At 42.7% G+C, this 19,653-nt stretch overlaps 1 protein-coding gene across 4 annotated transcripts in view; it reads right to left on the bottom strand.

The window, feature by feature from the left end:
* Window positions 1–4,517: 4,517 nt before the first annotated feature.
* slc38a4 (solute carrier family 38 member 4) overlaps window positions 4,518–19,653 on the bottom strand; it is a 93,016-nt gene continuing 77,880 nt past the window's right edge. For all 4 annotated transcript variants that reach the window (XM_078417291.1, XM_078417290.1, XM_078417289.1 and 1 more), the window contains exons 14-16: window positions 11,139–11,283; window positions 10,948–11,045; window positions 4,518–8,539 (exon numbers count right to left, since the gene is read on the bottom strand). In XM_078417291.1, the coding sequence (XP_078273417.1) occupies window positions 8,438–8,539; window positions 10,948–11,045; window positions 11,139–11,283 (345 nt within the window). In that variant the 3' untranslated portion in view covers window positions 4,518–8,437. The remainder of the gene's footprint in view (window positions 8,540–10,947; window positions 11,046–11,138; window positions 11,284–19,653) is intronic.

Genomic DNA, 19,653 nt, shown 5'->3' with positions numbered 1-19,653 from the left:
AGGAGAGATGGAGGGAGGGGGGTGGAGGGAGTAAGGGGAGGGAGGGGGGAGGAGGAGGAAAGAGGGGGAGAGAGGGAGAGAGGAGGGGGAGGGGGGAGGAGAGGGTGCTGCACCAATGCAGGAGAGGTTTGGGCCCAACGGGTCCACTTGGTCTAGTATGAGATTAAAACACTCTTGACTCTTGAAAAATAATGAAAGACTTTAAACATATTTTTTTTAGATTCACTCTCCAAAAGCAAAGTATCGACATTTGGCCTTAGGTTGCACGCTGGAGGCCTTGTACCTTTTTAATATTATTCTTGTTTTGCTTAATTGCTCTGCCTGAGATTTGCTGTGAATTAAATCTCTTATAATTTACCATTGTTTCTGTGACTGGCCTTGGTTCGATCGTACTCCAGTAAATAATAACAGGTCTGTAAGTAATAACGGGAATGGCAAACAAACCATCGGTCCAAAGCTACCTGGGGCGGGGGTGGTATGGATGGGAAGGGATGAGTGAACCAAGGAGTTGTGGAGGGATCGGTGTCCGTGTCTGCGGATTGGGATTGGGATGGGGATGGGAAGATGTGACTGGTGGTGGGATCACGTTGAAGGTGGCAGAAACGGAGAACGATGTGTTGGATGTGAAGGCTGGTGGGCTGAAAGACAAGGACCAGGGAACTCCATCCTTGTTCTATCTCGGAAGAAGGGAACTATGGGACACAGCAGAGACGCAAGTAAGTGGTCCATCTATGACTGCAGGGGGGAAACCACATTTACTCAAGGGCAACTGTGTGACACATTCCTTTATTGCCAGAGTAATTGAATAACCACAATATTCATAACTTTGACTCTGGACTCCAAGATGTCTAACGGCATCTCGTCAAACATGGGCAAAAATAACCTCGGTGAGGGGGTTCCATACGTCAAAGGTTGATGGGTTGAGTCATCACTGTAAATTGACCGCAGTGTGGGTGAGCGGTCGGGTCTGGAAGGATTTGACAAGTAGATGGGGAAAATAAAAAACGGGACAGGTGTACACAGGCTCTTGGTCCGCATGGATACAATGGGCCAAAGGGTCGTTGTCTGTGCTGCATCACCCTGTGATCCTGTGACTCCGTGTGCAAAGGCATCCAGAGCTACGCAGAAAATTGCAGAGGTTTGGGGGTAACGCCACTTTCAAATGGTGGGTACCTTTCTTTGGAGTTGTGTGAGCTCTTTGAGCCCATGGATTACAGGGCACCTGCACAGAGAAGTTCTGTTTCAATGACACCTCTTAATGACCAACAGGTGGCTGCCTTACAGAGTTGCTGCCTCACAGCGCTTGAGACCCAAGTTCGATCCCAACTATGGGCGCTGCCTGTACGGAGTTTGTACGTTCTCCCCGTGACCGCATGGGTTTTCTCAGAGATTTTCTGTTTCCTCCCACACTCCAAAGAGGTACAGATTTGTAGGTTAATTGGCCAGGTATAAGTGTAAATTGCCCCGAGTGGGTGTAGGATAGTGTTAATCTGCGGGGATCGCTGGTTGGCGCAGACTCAATGGGCCGAAGGGCCTGTTTCAAGCTGTATCTCTAAACTTAAACTAAATAGAAAGCAAGCAGAGGCACGTTGGAGCTATGGTGAGTTAGCAGTATGGAAGCACAAACTCAACATTGCTCTCAGTGGCCTCACGTCTGACAAAGCTAAGGTCATCGTTGTCCGTGAAACACAGCACCCGCCTGATACGTTTCAGAGTGATGGACGGCAAGGCCCAGATCCCAGGGCAGAAACTTTGGGGACAACAGTCAACTTCACAAGCGCTGCTGGACCATGCAAGAGTTTGCACACCTTAGCCCTTGCCACAATACACTGACTTAGGCATTTGTGTTCAAGCATAATCAAGGCTTTGATGTGCCTTTGATGTAGCCTTTGCCTATATCCTATCAGTTCTGTGAGCTGACCACCTTACCATTTCACAAGAGGCCATCCAGCTCATCAAGGCCACATTGGCACAAATACAGCGATCCTGTCAGTCTCATTCCCCATCTTTAGAGATACAGCGCGGAAACAGGCCCTTCGGCCCACCGAGTCCGCGCCGCCCAGCGATCCCCGCACATTAACACTATCCTACACCCACTAGGGACAATTTTTAAAAAACATTTACCCAGTCAATTAATCTACAAACCTGTACGTCTTTGGAGTGTGGAAGGAAACCAAAGATCTCGGAGAAAACCCACGCAGGTCACGGGGAGAACGTACAAACCCCATACAGACAGCACCCGTAGTCAGGATCGAACCTGAGTCTCCGGCGCTGCATTCGCTGTAAGGCAGCAACTCTACCGCTGCGCCACCGTCTTCGTATATCCCTGTAACTTACTCTTTTATACGTGCTCACGAACTCCTCTTTGATTCTTCTTTGTAAAACCACTTAACTGCACCAAGGGGCAATTTACCTTGGATATTAACCTAGCAACGCATGTCTGGGATATGACAGGAAGCTGGAACACCTGGCAGCCGCCCACCATGAGCCTGCCGAAGGCCGAAGCTGAAAGGCTGCTGTGCCAACTGCTGCACCACCTTTCCGCTGTCCGAGGAGGCAGCTTCCTGCCATGCTGTGGCCTTTGCCGTGCCACCACATTGGATGTGGTCAGAGAGTGCAGCAGCAAAGTGCACCAGGATCAGTTTTAGAGATTCAGGCTCAGATTCAGATTTAGTGGAAACAGGCCCGTCAGCCTACAGAGACCGCGCTGAACAACAATCACCCATACACTAGTTCTATGTTATCCCAGTTTCCCATTCTATCCACTGGGAGTAATTTACAAAAGCAAATTAACCAACAAACCTGCACGTTTTTGGAATGTGGGAGGAAACCAGAGCACCCGGAGAAAACCCACACGGACACAGGAAGAATGTACAAACTCAGCACAGAGAGCACCTGAGGTCAGGATTGAACCTAGGTTTCTGCCGCTCTAAGGCAACAACTCTACTGCCGCGCCACTGTGCCACCCAATTCAAGATGGGACCCCCAAAGTTTGGAAAATGAACCATGTTACCATAGTCACATGTTACCATAGTCACAAATGAACCATAGTCACATCTGTGGAGTCATTTAAGTTCCTTGGAACCATCATCTCCAGGGACCTTAAATGGGGGGCCACCATCGACTCCACAGTCAAAAAGGCCCAACAGAGGATGTACTTCCTGCGGCAACTGAGGAAACACAGTCTGCCATAGGCAATGATGGTCCAATTCTATACTGCTATCATTGAGTCCGTCCTCACCTTCTCCATCATGGTCTGGTTTTGGCTCAGCCACCGAGCACAACATCCAGAGGCTGCAACGGATCGTTCGCACAGCTGAGAAGGTTGTTGGCTGCAACCTTCCCCCATTGACGAATTGTACACTGCAAGGGCCAGGAAGCAAGCGTCTCTGACCCCTCACACCCTGGCAACAAACTCTTTGAAGCACTTCCCTCTGGAAGGCTACTCCGGACAGTCAAAGCAGCCACAGCCAGACATAAAAACAGCTTTTTTTCCCCCACAAGTGATACTTCTACTCAATAACCAAAGTCTGTAGTCCCTTTTTTGCTCTGGTTTATTTTCACCCACATGTTTGGACCATAATGGTGTCTCCTTATTGTTTTGATGTGTTTATGCTTTATTCTTAATTGTTAACTGTATGTTTGTGTTGTCATTTGTGAGCAGAGCACCAAGGCACATTCCTTGTATATGCGCATACTTGGCCAATAAACTTATTCATTCATTCATTGATTCATTCGTGTTAAAAATGTGAAATCAGACTCTGCAGATATATCTTCCACACCTTTTTGCAGAAAGCCTTTCCCAGTATGACTACTTCCCGGTCGGTGTCTGCGAGCTTAGTGATCAACAGGCAGCTCTGTAAGGTGGCTGCCTTACAGAGCTGCTGCCTCACGGCGCTTGCAGCTTGCATTTGATCAATTCTTCAGCTTCCATCAGGGCCATTATGCCCTTCTCTGGCTCACCATGGCGAGTTCAAAGGCTACTAGGAACACAGTGTGCTGTGTTTAGTTTAGTTCTGAACACAGCGCAGAAGCAGGCCCTTCGATCCGAGTCCACGCTGACCAGCAATCCCCGGACACTAATTCTATCCTACTCACTAGGGACAATTTACGGACGCCAATTAACCTACAATCCTGAATGTACGTTCCGTATAGACAGCACCCGTGGTCAGGATTGACCCCGGGTCTCTGACACTGTAAGGCAGCAACTGTACCGCTGCGCCACCGTGCAGGCCTGCAAGTGTATTAACATCCCTCGTGAGCTCTTGGTGACGTCTGTCATAGCATACTGAAAGGTCAGTCTTCGTGAGGAGTTGTGGACAGTGGATGGAGTTTCTGATCCATGAGCACATTCAATGGACTTAAAACCCACCTTGTTAAAGATGTTAGATCTCTTCCCACCCTATTTACATTTGTTTCACTTAAAGTCAAGGCAAGTGATATTTTGTCAATGGCTGTTCAAATTAATTTCCAATTTGTTATCCACTGATGGCTGACAACAAGAAGAGCAAATGCACCTTTGTTTAATACTGTACAACTTTATTCAGCATTATACATTTTCTCGTAACAGCTTCTGGTACAAAAGAGCCCAAAATTCCGAACATGGCTACATCAGAAAAAGATTTTACCATCTTTGTTGGTAAACTAGAACACAAAATACAATCTGAAGCTCAGTATAGCAGCTTTAGCCAGCTCTACGTAAACACAAACCATTCACAGATACAGTGAATAATTCATGTTGCAAAACAAACTGCTTTGAAGGTACACTGATAAGACTTTTGAGGTCACAACTACTTAGCTGCAGTTTTATCGAGAAGGACAGATGTTGAATTAAATTTTAAAATACACTCGCAAAAACATTGCTCAGAATAAAAAAGGCAACTTGTCATTGGCTGTGTAAGTTACTAATCAGAAGCAAAGAGAATACTGAAAAGAACTTCAGAGAAAACTGCTCATTAGGCGTCTAAAAAGGTTTCTCAAAATACCCCTGGGGTATTCCACTACGTTAGCAGTTACTGCCCAAGTTTTATGTTGGTAGTGTGCCTAATTCCACCAAGGCCAAAACAAAGCCAATTCATGTGGCTGTGTGGACATTCACTGTCAGTACATCACATGGAGCCACCACAACTTAAATAGTGCCCTCGGGAGTCCAATACCTCACAGAAAAGATGAAAGGATCCATGTGAGTTAAAAGCTTACCTATCAGAGAGAAAAACGGTGGTCTTGCAGCACATCGAGATGTCCGTCAGGGAATGTAGCCAACTGGCCCATTCCAGACTGCAGGAGTACGCGCTGAGAGATGCACTGAAGCTCGATGCAGTCAACACCGAGGCTCTGTGGGGAAGGACCATCATCGATAGTCCATTGCTATTGGACATTGATGGGCCAAGTCCAGTGGTGACACCCCTCAAGCAAGGGGTGGGGTATCACCCCATGGTGCTATGTGTAAGGAACAAGAAAGATGCTAACACGTTTGGGTATAAGACTAGTGATATTGAATGTATAGACAGACGCTCACAATGTGGTAAAAAGAGTTTTGCACAGTTTTGTTTTGTGCATTTTTTATTACCAATAAACTTTACTTTTGAAAACAAGACAATCCAAAAGACCAATCCACATCTATCTAAGTTGACTTTGTCCGTAGGGACTTCTTTGCCTTAATAACAATATTGCCTTTTGCCCCTCTCAAGTTCCTCTGCCCAAGGAATTTTCATCCTTGATACCTATCAAGGCCACAATGAACTCATCCAAATCCAATTGTAAGGTTTTTGCGATAGCAATCCCTCACAAGAGTGATTAATTGCAGGGTTTCAGCATTGAAGACTTATGCAAACTCACGCTGGACATTCCTATTTACAACAGATAAAGTTCTCAAGTAAATTCACCCCAAGACCATTCAAAGCATGTACACATGGATAAACTGCTTATCAAACACACTTGGATCCACAAAATAATTATAAATAAAATCCACTTTGACTAGTTAAATAATATTAACTCCACTTGCCATTTCTTCTCCGCTGTAATGCTGTAGACCCTGACATCATGTTACAAAATTACTTGTAAAAGTACTGCAGAAAAATAGCAAATGGAAATAGAGGAAAATAAAAGTAGCTTTGAAGCTCAGTGTATCAAATAAATCATAGAGACAGAGAAATAAGGAACTGCAGATGCTGGTTTACACAAAATGACACAAGGTGCTGGAATAACTCAGCGGGTTTTGTAGCATCCCTGGAGATCGTGGATTTGTGACGTTTCAGGTCGGGATCCTTCTTCGAAGATTAGAAACATCAGCTATCTATGCTCTCCATTGACTGGTTGAGTTACTCCAGCACTTTTGTGTCATCATAGAGATCTTCCAGAATATTATCAAACTAGCAAAGTATGAGTTTATTTTAATACATTAAACATTTTATTTTCAACATCAGATCAATAAACACAACGCGCCAGAGTAGCCGTCCAAACACCTATTGCATTGTGTACAACCAACTGAAGATTTGGATTGAAATGTTAGTCATACTTAAGATGGGCGAGAACTCAACCCATAGAACAACTTTGTTGGAGAACTGAGCAAAGGCTAGTTTAAAAATAAATTGGAATAATTCATCTTTCTGGAATCTTAAAAAAATAACTAAACACAAAAGTATATATCCAAATATATCAACTTGTTAAAAATACTAGTATTTATATACAATGATGAAATTATAGTTGGCTGCAGCAGAATATTTTTGACATCTAGTGCTGGCTTAACTCAATGTAGGTTATTACAAGAATATATCTCCCTTCCCATGTATTTAGAAGACAATGCTATTATAAAACCCACATCTGTTCAGTGGCATTGAACAGAGTACTTGCAAAACACCATTCGGAAGAGAGAATTTATTTAGTAATAAAATGATATATATACACAAACGCACCATTGCTACAGAGGAAGCTGAAGTTTAACTGCCGAGTTGGATTGTGTGATTTAGATAAAACGTGATCTTTGACTTCGGAAAGTAATAAATAGTTGTAATCATACCAATCTTCTTGTTACATTAAGGATGTGTTTCCAGTCTCTGTATACCTTAACAGGTTAAAATTCAGATTGAAATAAGGTCACTCTGTTACCTAGGCAACACAAGTAGCATAATTGCATCACCGTTTGTGCTCCTTTGTCAGGGATACGAGGAACTAATAAACTTGGCCAGAACCACAGCATAGAATTGGCTGGACAACCAAGGTTGGCTGTGTTAGCAGTGATGAGATACAGGATCTGGTCATTGTTCACTGGTGCACAAAACATTTCTGATGATGCATTATTTCCAAAGGTAATCTTTTAACTGAAAAGCAAAGGAGCTCTAAAAGGAGTAGGTGAGATTTGGGTTGTGGCAGTCTTCTCATTCGATCAGTAGATCAGACAAGCTAAGGACACTTCTTGTAGTTTAGTTTAGAGATACAGCATAGAAACAAGCCTGTTGGCACATAGAGTCCACGTCGAACACTGATCACCCATTCACACTATTTATCCCACTATACACTACGGGCAATTTACAGAGACCAATTAACCTACAAACCTGAACATGCAAACTCCACACAGACAACACCCCAGGATTGAACCTGGGTCTATGGTGCTGTGAGGCAGCAGCTCTACCACTGTGTCGCCCTTTACTTTAAAAGACAGAGGCAAATTCAGCAGCCAACTCCCTTGACCTACCTTTACGTTTGAAAATCCAGGTTGCATTACTATTTAAAAATCCTACGCAAGCTATCATAACATCAAAGAAACAGTTTTCTGTAATCTAGCAGCAGACACATATTACATGTTAATTACAAAAAGCAATATACTTGTGATTCAATTTTGAATCGATTGAAAGATACTGCATGGAAACAGGTCTTTTTGCAGCCTACCAAATCTACTCTGACCACCAATCACTCGTTTACACTTGTTCTATATTATCCCACTTTCACATCCACTTGGGGGAAATTTACAGAGGCCAATTAACCCACAAACCTGCACGTCTTTGGGATGTGGTAGGAAACTGGAGCACTCAAGAGGAAACCAACAGGGAGAACAAACTTTACACAGAGAGTACCCGAGGTCAGGATCGAACCCGGGTCTCTGGCGCTGTGAGGCAGCAGCTCTAACAGTTGTGCCACTATGCCACCCGTGTTTATGGTGCTGCCCTGTATCCATTCACTGCAAGTGTTACCCATCCCTAATCGGTTTCCCTCTGAAATCTAAAGTTAACTTAAGAAGAACTGATACAATTCCTTGTAAGGACAAGCCTTCTTTTATCTACAGTTGGCGCGAGCCTTCACATGAGGTATGCTCAAGTCCTGGAATCTTGCCTTTTGAAGTAAAATGAGGAATAGCATCCACTTGCACAGTCTCTGTGTCCACGGTTATTCACAGGATGCACAGTTGATGGCTCCATTTAGCAGAACATCAAGGAGAAGGTTAATGGCCACCAGAACCTGGCGAGTTGTGAATCCAATCACTGACAATAAGGGTCAAGCTTCCAATCATAAAAATGATGCCAATCACGAGAAAAATTGTCGCCTAGAACACAAGATGTAAATAGATTAGCATTCTTCACTTATCCGAAAAACTGTTTTCTTCCCGAAAACCGCAAAGGAGGAAATCGTACATTTTACTACGGAATTTAAAATATTATAGAACACATAAGTAATCAAATTATTGGACCAGGTCCTGGAATTATGGTAAGGAATTAAGACCTTCTGTGGTAGTAATGGTGCTATTATTTTGCAGGAGTCAAAGGACTGTGCTGATTTCAGATAATGCTAGACTTTAGTTTAGTTTTAGAGATAGAGGGTGGAAACAGGCTCTTCAGCCCACTGTGCTTGCACCGACCTGTATGCTTGTTCTATGTTATCCAAACTTTGCATCCAATATACTAGTGGCAATTTACAGAAGCCAATTAACCTACAAACCTACAAGTTTTTGGAATGTGGGAGGGAACCGGAGCACCCAGAGAAGACCCACGTGGTCCCAGGAAGAACGTACAAACTCCTTCAGGCAGCACCTGTTATGATCAAACCCAGGTCTCTAGCATTGTAAGGCAACAGCTCTACTGCTGCTCCACCCCAGGTTAGTAAAATTGTTGGAATCTGAACTAACAACCAGTTATGTAGGGACTTAACCTCTTCTCTTCCCAACTTCCCTCAACCACAACCCTTGCAGACGTAAAAGGCAGGCAAAATGCATCATCGGGAATCCACCGTTGAATAATGAAATACCCAGATAGAGTGGATGTGAAGAGGATATTTCCAGTAGTGGGAGAGTCTAGGACCAGAGGGCAGAATAAAATTACATCCCTTTAGAATGGTGATGAGTAGGAATTTTTTTATCTAGAGGTTGATGAATCTGGAATTCCTCACCACAGACTGCTGTGGAGGCCAAGTCATTAGGTATTTTTAAAGTAGAGATTGATAGGTTCTTAACTGGGAAGGGCATCAAAGGTTACGGGGAGAAGGCAGGACAATGAAGTTGAGAGGGAAAAATAGATCTGCCATAATCAAATGGCAGAGCAAACTCAATGAGCCAAATGGCCTAATTCTGCTCGAGTGTTTTATAAATCCAGCTGATTAGGCTCCTTTGGCCTTAGGGGAAATGTTCCAAGATGATGTAGATATAAATTACTTCTAGTGTTCTATACCAATGAACATGGGATTATTTATCATTTCAGAAAATTATTGCCAACTAACAAAATTCACATCTTGGTTCATATCCAACCTTATTGATTAGGGTTGGATATGAATTTAAAAAAATAGAGCCAGGCCTTTCAGGACTAAAGTTATAAAACAGTTCTATTTACCCAATGGTTAGAAAATTGATGTCATTCATTCATTTTGTGGTGCTCTGAATATGTTGTGCATTTTGTCCTAATATGCATTTGGGAGACATGCTAAAAATTGGTGAAAATGAGTTAGAAAATAATTTGTAAGGGTTCCTGTATTTTGGTGCATTAAAATGGACACTGCCTCAAGTTACTATGCCTTTGCCAATGTGACGCTGGGGAGGTGGGTTAGAGCCTTAAGGAGCCATCTCTAAGGCAACGGCAGGAGCTGGACAAATGGTTGCTATGGAGAGAAGGGCAATTCAGAGGGAGGGAGGACATGTGTCCTCACTCTGTCTCAACTCATCCTGTTGTTTGCCCTCCTTGATCCTGCCAATGTAGCCGTTGTGGCTAAAGTCACTGTGAGGCAGAATTTGTGATATCTCTGCAATAACAAACTATTGCAGGTGTTGGAATGATCTCCAGTACTAGTGTGACACAGGCCAACCAGGTAGGCGGTCAGCCAGTAAAATAAATCAATGTCCAGGATGGAAGTGTCAAGAACGGACCAGAGGACATAACTTTACGGTGAGAAGGGCAAAGTTTAAAGGAGATGTGCCGGGGAAGATATTTTTTTTATTTTTTCACAGAGCAGTGGGTACCTGAAACATACAATAGCATTTAAGAAGCTTTTAGATAGGCACTTGGATATGTAGGGAATTGAGTGATATCAATCACCTGAAGGCAGAGGTGGTTATCTTAACTTGGCCTCATGGACATTGTGGTCTAAAGGTGTGTGTTCCCATGCTGTAGTCTTGTACATTCTATAATCCAATGCCCTTAATTTGTTAATTCATGGCTGGTTGTTTTACCATCCGTTACCAACTGTTATCAGGTAACTGAACCGCCCTCTCAACAGCTAGAGAGTGACCTCCTCTCTAACTCGTTGGAAACCACTGAACTATCTTTAATCAGACTTTATCTTGCACTAAACGTTATGCCCTGTATCCTGTATTTTGTATACTGTGGACAGCTTGATTGTAATCATGTATAGTCTTTTCGCTGACTGGATAGAACACAACAAAAAGCTTTTCATTGTACCTCAGCACACGTGACAATAACAAACTCAAACTAAACTGAAATGTTGCCACAACATCATTTATTTACTTACTCCAATCTTCTGCATGGACCTCATTGATTCTTTCTTTACAAGTCTGATATAACACGCCGAGGGAAGAATGAAGATCAGCATTGTTGCTGCAGATGCCCCTGCAATGTGAACACAATGCAAAGCAAACATTATATGGAAGCCCACCTGTCTGGTCTTAAAATGCATAACATCAGTTGTGCCCATGAGCTTACCAATGAAGCCGAAAATATCTCTAATGTTTGGAACGAATATCACCAGAAGGTTGTTTAAAACCAGCAGGATCCCTGCAATTCCAACATGCCGTATCCAGTTGAACGACCTCCTTGGAAACATCAATTCCTGGATTGATGCTCGGATCTGTAGAGGTGAATGAAGCCTTTATTAGAAATTGTCTCTAAAATTTTGGAACAAAATTTAATATTTTCCACAATATCTAATCATAATCGTTTCATGATTCACATGTCAAATCCCGATGTCAAGCAATTTCCTGATCTTAATTATTCTTTACATTGTGAAAAGGTGAGATGTTTCTGAAATGGTGGAAAGCTAACCTGCCAGAGTTTTCCACCTGATGCAGACTGTTAAAGTTTGATAATGCTTGCCAATTGCAAACGAAAATCACAGTTGAACACTCTCACACAAGGATCATATCAGTGAAAGAGCAAAGAAAAATATTTGTGCAGGAAGGAACTGCAGATGCTGGCTTACACTGAAATTAGACACAAAATGCTGGAGTAACTCAGCGGGCAGGCAGCATCTCTGGAGTAAAGGAATAGGTGACGTTTCGGGTCCTCTGCCACAATCAACATTGCGCATTCTAATCATTCAAAATTACCCCAGTTCCCAAGATATTTGACAGATGTACTAACTCTTGATAATGAGATGTTTCCTGCTGATTGCATTTAAAGTTCTGGGGACAATATTTGTTGCATAGGGTGGATTTTCCAGTGACATCGAGCCTCACGCTGTGCTATCTGGGCCACTGGTTAAAAGTAGACCTTGTGTTTGCAATCATTCTCCTAATTCCTCTGATACACCCAACTATCTGGAAAATGCTTCGGTAAATCTCGAGGTTACGAAAGAGTCCTTATACTCTTTTTAGTGTCAGACGCTGGTAAGCATTTCAGAGGAAAATAAATAGGCTTCCATTGGGAAGGTGACGGTTCGGGTTGAGACCCTTCTTCAGATATCGTCATGGGAACGGGAAACCAGAGGTTTGAAAAGGCACAGAGCAAATCAAAGCCCACAATGGTCCATTTTTGGCTGTGGAGGAAGGGATAATGAGGGGATATGAACAGTATAACTAGCAGGGTGATTAGGGTTGGGGAGGGACAGAGAGAGAGAGGGAATGCAAGGGTTACTTGAAATTAGAGAAATCAATATTCATACTGCTGGGTTGTAAGCTGCCCAAGTGAAATATGAGGTGCTGTTCCTCCAATTTGCATGTGGCCTCACTCTGACAGTGGAGGAGGCCCAGGACAGAAATGTCAGTATGAGGGTAGACATAAAATGCTGTAGTAACTCAGCGGGACAGGCAGCATCTCTGGAGAATGGGAATGGGGAGTTTAAGTGTTTGGCAACCAGGAGATTGCATAGGTCACGGCGTACTGAACGTAGTGCTTGTATTGTAGTAGACACAATCTATAATATTAATAAAATAATATAGAGCAATTTATTCGCAAACGATTTAAAAACCTTTCCTTCAAATATTTTCCAGGAGCAGAATTTGGGCAAGCCTTGATCACTTGTGACAGATTTATTACAGGTGCTCCCTGACTAACGATACTTCGACTTGCGATATATTTCGACTTTGTGATGGTGCAAACGACAGTGACATCTCAGCAAGCTGTAGTTCGCTTCCGGCCATGAGATCAGGTGTATTAAATGCATTTTGACGCACGATATTTTTGGTTTACGATGGGTTTCTTGGAACGTAACCCCATCATAAGTTGAGGAGCACCTGTATCAAGCAATCATGGCAAAACTTCAATACTGGAGTACAGTAAGTGGCCTCGACCATGTCGCTCAGGTGAAGTTGCTGGCTAAGGATGACTTTCTACCCCTTCCATTTATAGTAAACATTTGAAAATACTATTTATCTCTGGGCATTTCTGATCTCAGAAATGTTAATGAGGCTCTCGCTGGAGCCTGTTCAGGAAAATGCTAGAGATAATGCTGGAGATCGGATGGACCCGCGGTTGGCGCTAGAGGACGGTCGAGGACGTGCCTCCAAGAGAGCAAAGAGGGACATGGAGCAGGGGGGACCGCCGAGAACAAAATGGGACAATTGGGACCACATTGAACACTTTGTAGCTTTGTCGGCGCCCTGTAGGTGGCGACTCTCTGCATACTTTATGTATGGTATGCAAAACAATGAATTTCACCATGACAGGTCGCATGCAATAATAAAGTATCATTCATTCACATTTCAGTGCCTACATTTGAAGGAAATGATTTACATTGAAGACGGGAAGCTACTTCCATTGTTCCAATGGTTTTAATGAATTAGAACAGGAAACCAAGAAGTGCAACTGAATGCACACCTGTAACTTTATAAAAACACAGTAAAGCTTGAATGTGATATATCTTTTCATTTCTACATTTAAAATTGTTTCAAATAAAAGCTGCACATTGAGCGCAGTACGTAAATCATGCAGCAATATTTTCCTACAATATATTAGGAGTACCAAGGTGAAGAAATGAAGAGTGGAATAGTTAAAATGACTACATGAGGAGACAATGCGCAAAGGCCTAATCACAATAAATGAGACATAAAGGAAAAAATATTTTAAAGCGAACTGACAAAACAATGTTGTCATTTGAACCTGCCTTTGATTAATTAAACCATCTTCCATTTTGGCAATGAAGATTCAACAGCTGAAGAGCTTTCTCTGTGTAAACCTGCCATCTTAGAAAAAATGGTTCAAAGTTATGCATTGTACAAGAAGAGTGCTTTATTAAAAAAATGCTTCAATCCTAATAACTAATGCAATGAATGGATGGCCTCGACCTGAAACGTTAACTGTTTCTCTTTTCATTTATACCGCCCATCCACGACTATTTCAGCATTTTATGATTTTATTCTACATTTCCAGAAAGTGCAGTTTTTTCCTTTGACCAGCTATTAATGCTTCAGCCATGATCGCATTGAATGGCGGTGCTGGCTCGAAGGACTGAATGGCCTACTCCTGCACCTATTGTCTATTGTCTATTGTCTATTAAGGTGAAGGCTTGCAACCATTGTTTGATTTTTCCCCTCTGCAAAACAATGGAATTTCATCCAAATGCATTAAACAGTGATTTGCTAATGCACCCTTATTATAACTTTAACCAACTTGCATACAGCGATGAACCAAAGTGGATTTGGTAAATGGAACTAGGTTAGAAGATATTATATACATTTTAAAATTATGGGAGTAACTTTCAGAATATTCTTCATGATATCACTCCAAGACCTATTCTAGCCCTGGATATTACTTGTACCTTCCAATAATGTTATATATTTAATGACTTTAAGTTTTCAGTTTCTCTTTTTAAATCTCAACAATAAAGATCCATTTCCCCCAACTCCATAAATGCAAATACCAATTTGTACCTTGATGGGATATTTAACAGATTAATCAAGGTATCAAGTTGTTTCACAGAAACGCCATCAAATAAGATTTGATGCTGGGCTCTAGATATTAAATCAATAGGGAAATATGCATACTAATGGAAATAAGCAAGGAAGAGAGACAGAAAAGTCCCAAAGTTCCTAATAGTTTCCAAAGCAGGGTCCTCAACCAAAACGTCACCCATCGATGATCTCCAGAGACGATGGCATAGTGGCACAATGGTAGAGTCGCTGCCTTACAGCACCAGGGTCCCAGGTTCGATTCTGATTACGGGTGCTGTCTGTATGGAGTTTGTACGTTCTCCCCGTGACCCCATGGGTTTTCCCCAGATGCTCCAGTTTCCTCCCACTCTCCAGACATAAAGGTTTGTAGGTTCATTGGCTTGTGTAAAGATTATAACATGTCACCTAGTGTATAGGATAGTGCTAGTGTACGGGAAATCGCTGGTCAGTACAGACTCGTTGGGCCGAAGTGCCTGTTTCCACGCTGAGTTACTCCGGCACCTCATGTGCTTTTTCGTAAATCAGCATCTGCAGGTCCTAGTTTCTACAGAAAGATTTGGACCCTGGTAGTTGAACACTTGGCTGATGATGCTGCAATGATTAGGGTTAAAGTACTCAAAAGGTCTGAATAGGAAGAATATAGAAACCTCCAAGGGCTGGAGGTAAGGTGGGTAAAGCCAAGGAGGATTGAGAACTCAGGATGGAAGTTTGTAACTGAGCCATTGCTCATATGCAAAGCTGTGTAGCCTGGCAAGTGTAGGGATGAATTAGACTGCTAATTAGCACATGGAATGGTAAGATTAATGTGGCCTCAAGTTTATGCTGAGTAGAATGAAAGACGCTGGTTAGAGGAGACTGAAATATTTAAGAACAGAGCCACATTCAACCATGTTTATCCACAATGTCTTTACTCAACTCGCTTAACTCACTCATTATAGAGAGACACAAAATACTTGAGTAACTCAACGGGTCACGCAGCATCTCTGGAGATAAAGGATGGGTGACGTTTCGGGTCGGGACCCTTCTTCAGGCTCGATCTGAACCAAAACTGTCTTCTTTGGTCCCGACCCAAACATCGTCCATCTTGAGTTACTCCAGCACTTTTTGTCTATGTTTGGTATAAACCAGCATCTGCAGTTCCTTGTCTCTACTTAACTCACTTTTTGTTGTTTCAGGCAATTGCTTTGCTATGTGCATAAATTAGTTGCTGAAGTATATATTTTACTTGAGCATTCCTTGCCTCATGAAGCTTGCACAGTGTTCTTAATCAAATATGAGTGGATGCTGTGTTTGGAATCGATTATTGATGATTAACATGATATACTTCAGGAACACAATACTCAGGATATTAAGAAAAGCTTCCAAATCGCTTTTCCCTGGCAAGCAATAAGTAATAAAATGTGTTGCATTACTGCAGTGATTTAGGCACTCTCAATATGTCAACTTTTAGCAAGCTACTTAGTAAATAGGAACAGTTTATCCAACTCCTACATAAAGTGTCTAGAACATTATTTTAACCCCTCGATCACCGAGAGAATGCTGCAAGGCAGTGTGGATTACTGACGGCAACTCAGATTTCAGCATTAAACTGAACAGAAAAGTTGAAGTTGTTCAGAGTTTCGCTGCATATTGATGGTGATTCTTGACTGTTTCAAGGCAAAATTCAGACCTCAGTAGTTTATCAAATCTGCACAATGCTTTAGGAAACATTACACAGAGTCAAAAGTGGAATTTGTGGAATAAATCAAAAACAGAAATCTATCGAAAGAGAAGGTGGAAAAATCTAAGCAGGAAATACTTAGCAGAAGCAGCAGCATCAGTGAAGAAAGAAACAGATCAAATATTTTGTAGGGCGCAATGGTGGCGCAGTGGTAGAGTTGCTGGCTTACAGTGCCGGAAACCCAGGATCAATCTGGGAATCTGTAAATCTGTGGAATTCTCTGCCTCAGGAGGCAGTGGAGGCCAATTCTCTGAATGCATTCAAGAGAGAGCTAGATGGAGCTCTTAAGGATAGCGGAGTCAGGGGGGTATGCGGGGAAGGCAGGAATGTGGTAATGATTGAGAATGATCAGCCATGATCACATTGAATGGTGGTGCTGGCTCGAAGGGCCGAATGGCCTACTCCTGCACCTATTGTCTATTGTTTATTGTCTATAATCCTGATTACGGGTGCCGTCTAAAAAGGACCTGCATGGGTTTTCTTCGGGTGCTCTGGTTTCCTCCCACACCCACACGACTTACAAGTTTAAAGGCTCATCGGTTTGGTAAAATTACAAATTTTCCCAAGTGTGTGTAGGATAATGCTAGTGTCGCTGGGATCGCTGGTCGCTGGGATCGCTGGTCGCTGTGGACTCGGTGGGCCGTAGGGCCTGTTTCCATGCTGCATCACTAAACTTAACTAAATTTTCAGTCAACCATTTTTTATCAGATATAAAGCTACTGAGATGGCTACTGCCTTGCCTACCGGGCACTTTCAACATTTTCTGTTTTCATTTCAGATTTGCAAACTTTGCTAGTTTTACTTTTGGGAATTCAGACAATCCCCGACTTATGTGAGGGTTACGTCCCTCATACCCTTGTGTAAGTCAGCTGTTATGCAACTCGGAAGACCACATGGGAGCTCCCATGCAGGGATTGCTTGGGAGCACGAGAACAACTGACTGGCTTACGGAAACGGCCGCATGCGACGGCAGTAACGCACTACTACCGAGACGGGCAATACGGAAATAAAGCAATGAGCTTAAAGAACTGCTTACATGAGTGAGAGTTTGCGTAAACTACCTATTATGTAAGTCGGGGAGTGCCTGCATCCAAATTCCGTACTAACCCAGACTGCATTAATTAGCACGCAACAGACTGTTGAGCAAGTAAGTGTCCAATATCTTACCCGAGCCCACTGTGATGTGACCCAAGAGAGACACATGCTGGAGACACAAAATGCCACCCATTCCTTCTCTCCTCAGATGCTGCCTGACCCGCTGAGTTATTCCAGCATTTTGTGATACTTTCGATTTGTACCAGCATCTGCAGTTATTTTCCTACACAAAATGCTGGAGGAACTCAGCATGCCAGGCAGCATCTCTGGAGAAAAGGAATAGGTGATATTTCGGGTTGAGACCCTTCTTCAGACTGGGTCTCCTATTCCTTTTGCTCCACAGATGCTGCTTGTCCTGCTGAATTACTCCAGCATTTTGTATCTATCTTGCAGTATAAACTAGCACCTGCAGTTCCTTTCTACCATATCTGACCCAAACAGAATCAGGTAGGATCAGGTACCAGGAAACACAAAGCAACACCTCTCAGGCTTGGGCTGGGTTTGGATTATCCATTGTTGGGTGCCATTTGGATAGTTTTATTCTTTGGTAGATCTCTGATACTTCATCCAGTCCTGGTGCTTTAAACAAGCCATAAATAGTGGACAAACTCCACAAGCATTACATTGCAGTATTGCAGATAAAGTAACAGGGATCGCTGAAGGGGTAATAAAAACAGTTGCAGAAATCATTCATTAAGGAGCAAATGCCTGTCGGTATATTTAGCAAAATGATGGTAAGATACTCTAATTGAAATGAGACAAGAAATTACCAGACAAAATAAGTTACTGAAACCATAGCTAAAATTGCACTCAAGTGTTCTGATTAATAGATTAGGACATTTGGTTTCATCTTATTTCTAATGAAAGAGAACTTCACTTTGATAGGACCACAGAAGTTCTGAGATACATTAAACGCACCCCACATTTTGTCAATTGCTTTGATTGGGAAGGAACAACCAATCACTAATAAATGACCAGGTCCTTAAGGTAAAAGAGTTACAGCAATGTCTTTGCAAATAACGTGACAGTCGAGAACAAAGGCACTTTCTTGGAGCAATTAAACGGTGCAATAATTAAGCAATAAAACCACTCTATTCCAGCCTAGCAAAGTCAAACGCTGCACCTTATTATTCAGTTGGTAAAGCAGGCATTTTGGAAAATCTTTATCTACGCCTGTAAAAAGACACAATCCCGAAAATGGCCTTTCCGTACTTGAAATTAACTCAAAGCAGTTTAATTTTGTTCATGCAACATCAATAATTAAAGACGTCAATCTACTTCCATTTGTTTCAGCAAAGGTCATTCAAGAACCAAGATGAGATGGTTCTTCAGTTTGTCTTGCCCATTAAGGTTCAGATTAGCTTAGAGATACAGCATGGAAACGGGCCGTTTGGCTCACCGAGTCGCTGCTGTCCAGGAATCACTCGTACACGAGTTCTATTCTACACACTGGAGACAATAGACAATAGGTGCAGGAGGAGGCCATTCGGCCCTTCGAGCCAGCACCGCCATTCAATGTGATCATGGCTGATCATTCTCAATCAGTACCCCGTTCCTGCCTTCTCCCCATAACACCTGACTCCGTCAACCTTAAGAGCTCTATCTAGCTCTCTCTTGAATGTATTCAGAGAATTGGCCTCCACTGCCTTCTGAGGCAGAGAATTCCACAGATTCACAACTCTCTGACTGAAAAAGTTTTTCCTCATCTCAGTTCTAAATGGCCTGCCCCTTATTCTTAAACTGTGGCTCCTTGTTCTGGACTCCCCCAACATTAGAAACATGTTTCCTGCCTCTAACGTGTCCAACCCCTTAATAATCTTATATGTTTCGATAAGATCTCCTCTCATCCTTCTAAATTCCAGTGTATACATGCCTAGTCGCTCCAGTCTTTCAACATATGACAGTCCCGCCATTCCGGGAATTAACCTAGTAAACCTATGCTGCACGCCCTCAATAGCAAGAATATCCTTCCTCAAATTTGGAGATCAAAACTGCACACAGTACTCCAGGTGCGGTCTCACTAGGGCCCTGTACAACTGCAGAAGGACCTCTTTGCTCCTATACTCAACTCTTCTTGTTATGAAGGCCAATATTCCATTGGCTTTCTTCACTGCCTCCTGTACCTGCATGCTTCCTTTCAGTGGCTGATGCACTAGGACACCCAGATCTCGTTGTACGTCCCCTTTTCCTAACTTGACACCATTCAGATAATACTCTGCCTTCCTATTCTTACCACCAAAGTGGATAACCTCACACTTATCCACATTAAACTGCATCTGCCATGCATCCGCCCACT

Source organism: Rhinoraja longicauda, chromosome 20 (genome assembly GCF_053455715.1).
Source record: "Rhinoraja longicauda isolate Sanriku21f chromosome 20, sRhiLon1.1, whole genome shotgun sequence".
NCBI classification, from domain to species: Eukaryota; Metazoa; Chordata; class Chondrichthyes; order Rajiformes; family Arhynchobatidae; genus Rhinoraja; species Rhinoraja longicauda.
Note: the sequence above shows the minus strand (reverse complement) of the source record. Positions and strands in the feature narration are given on the sequence as shown.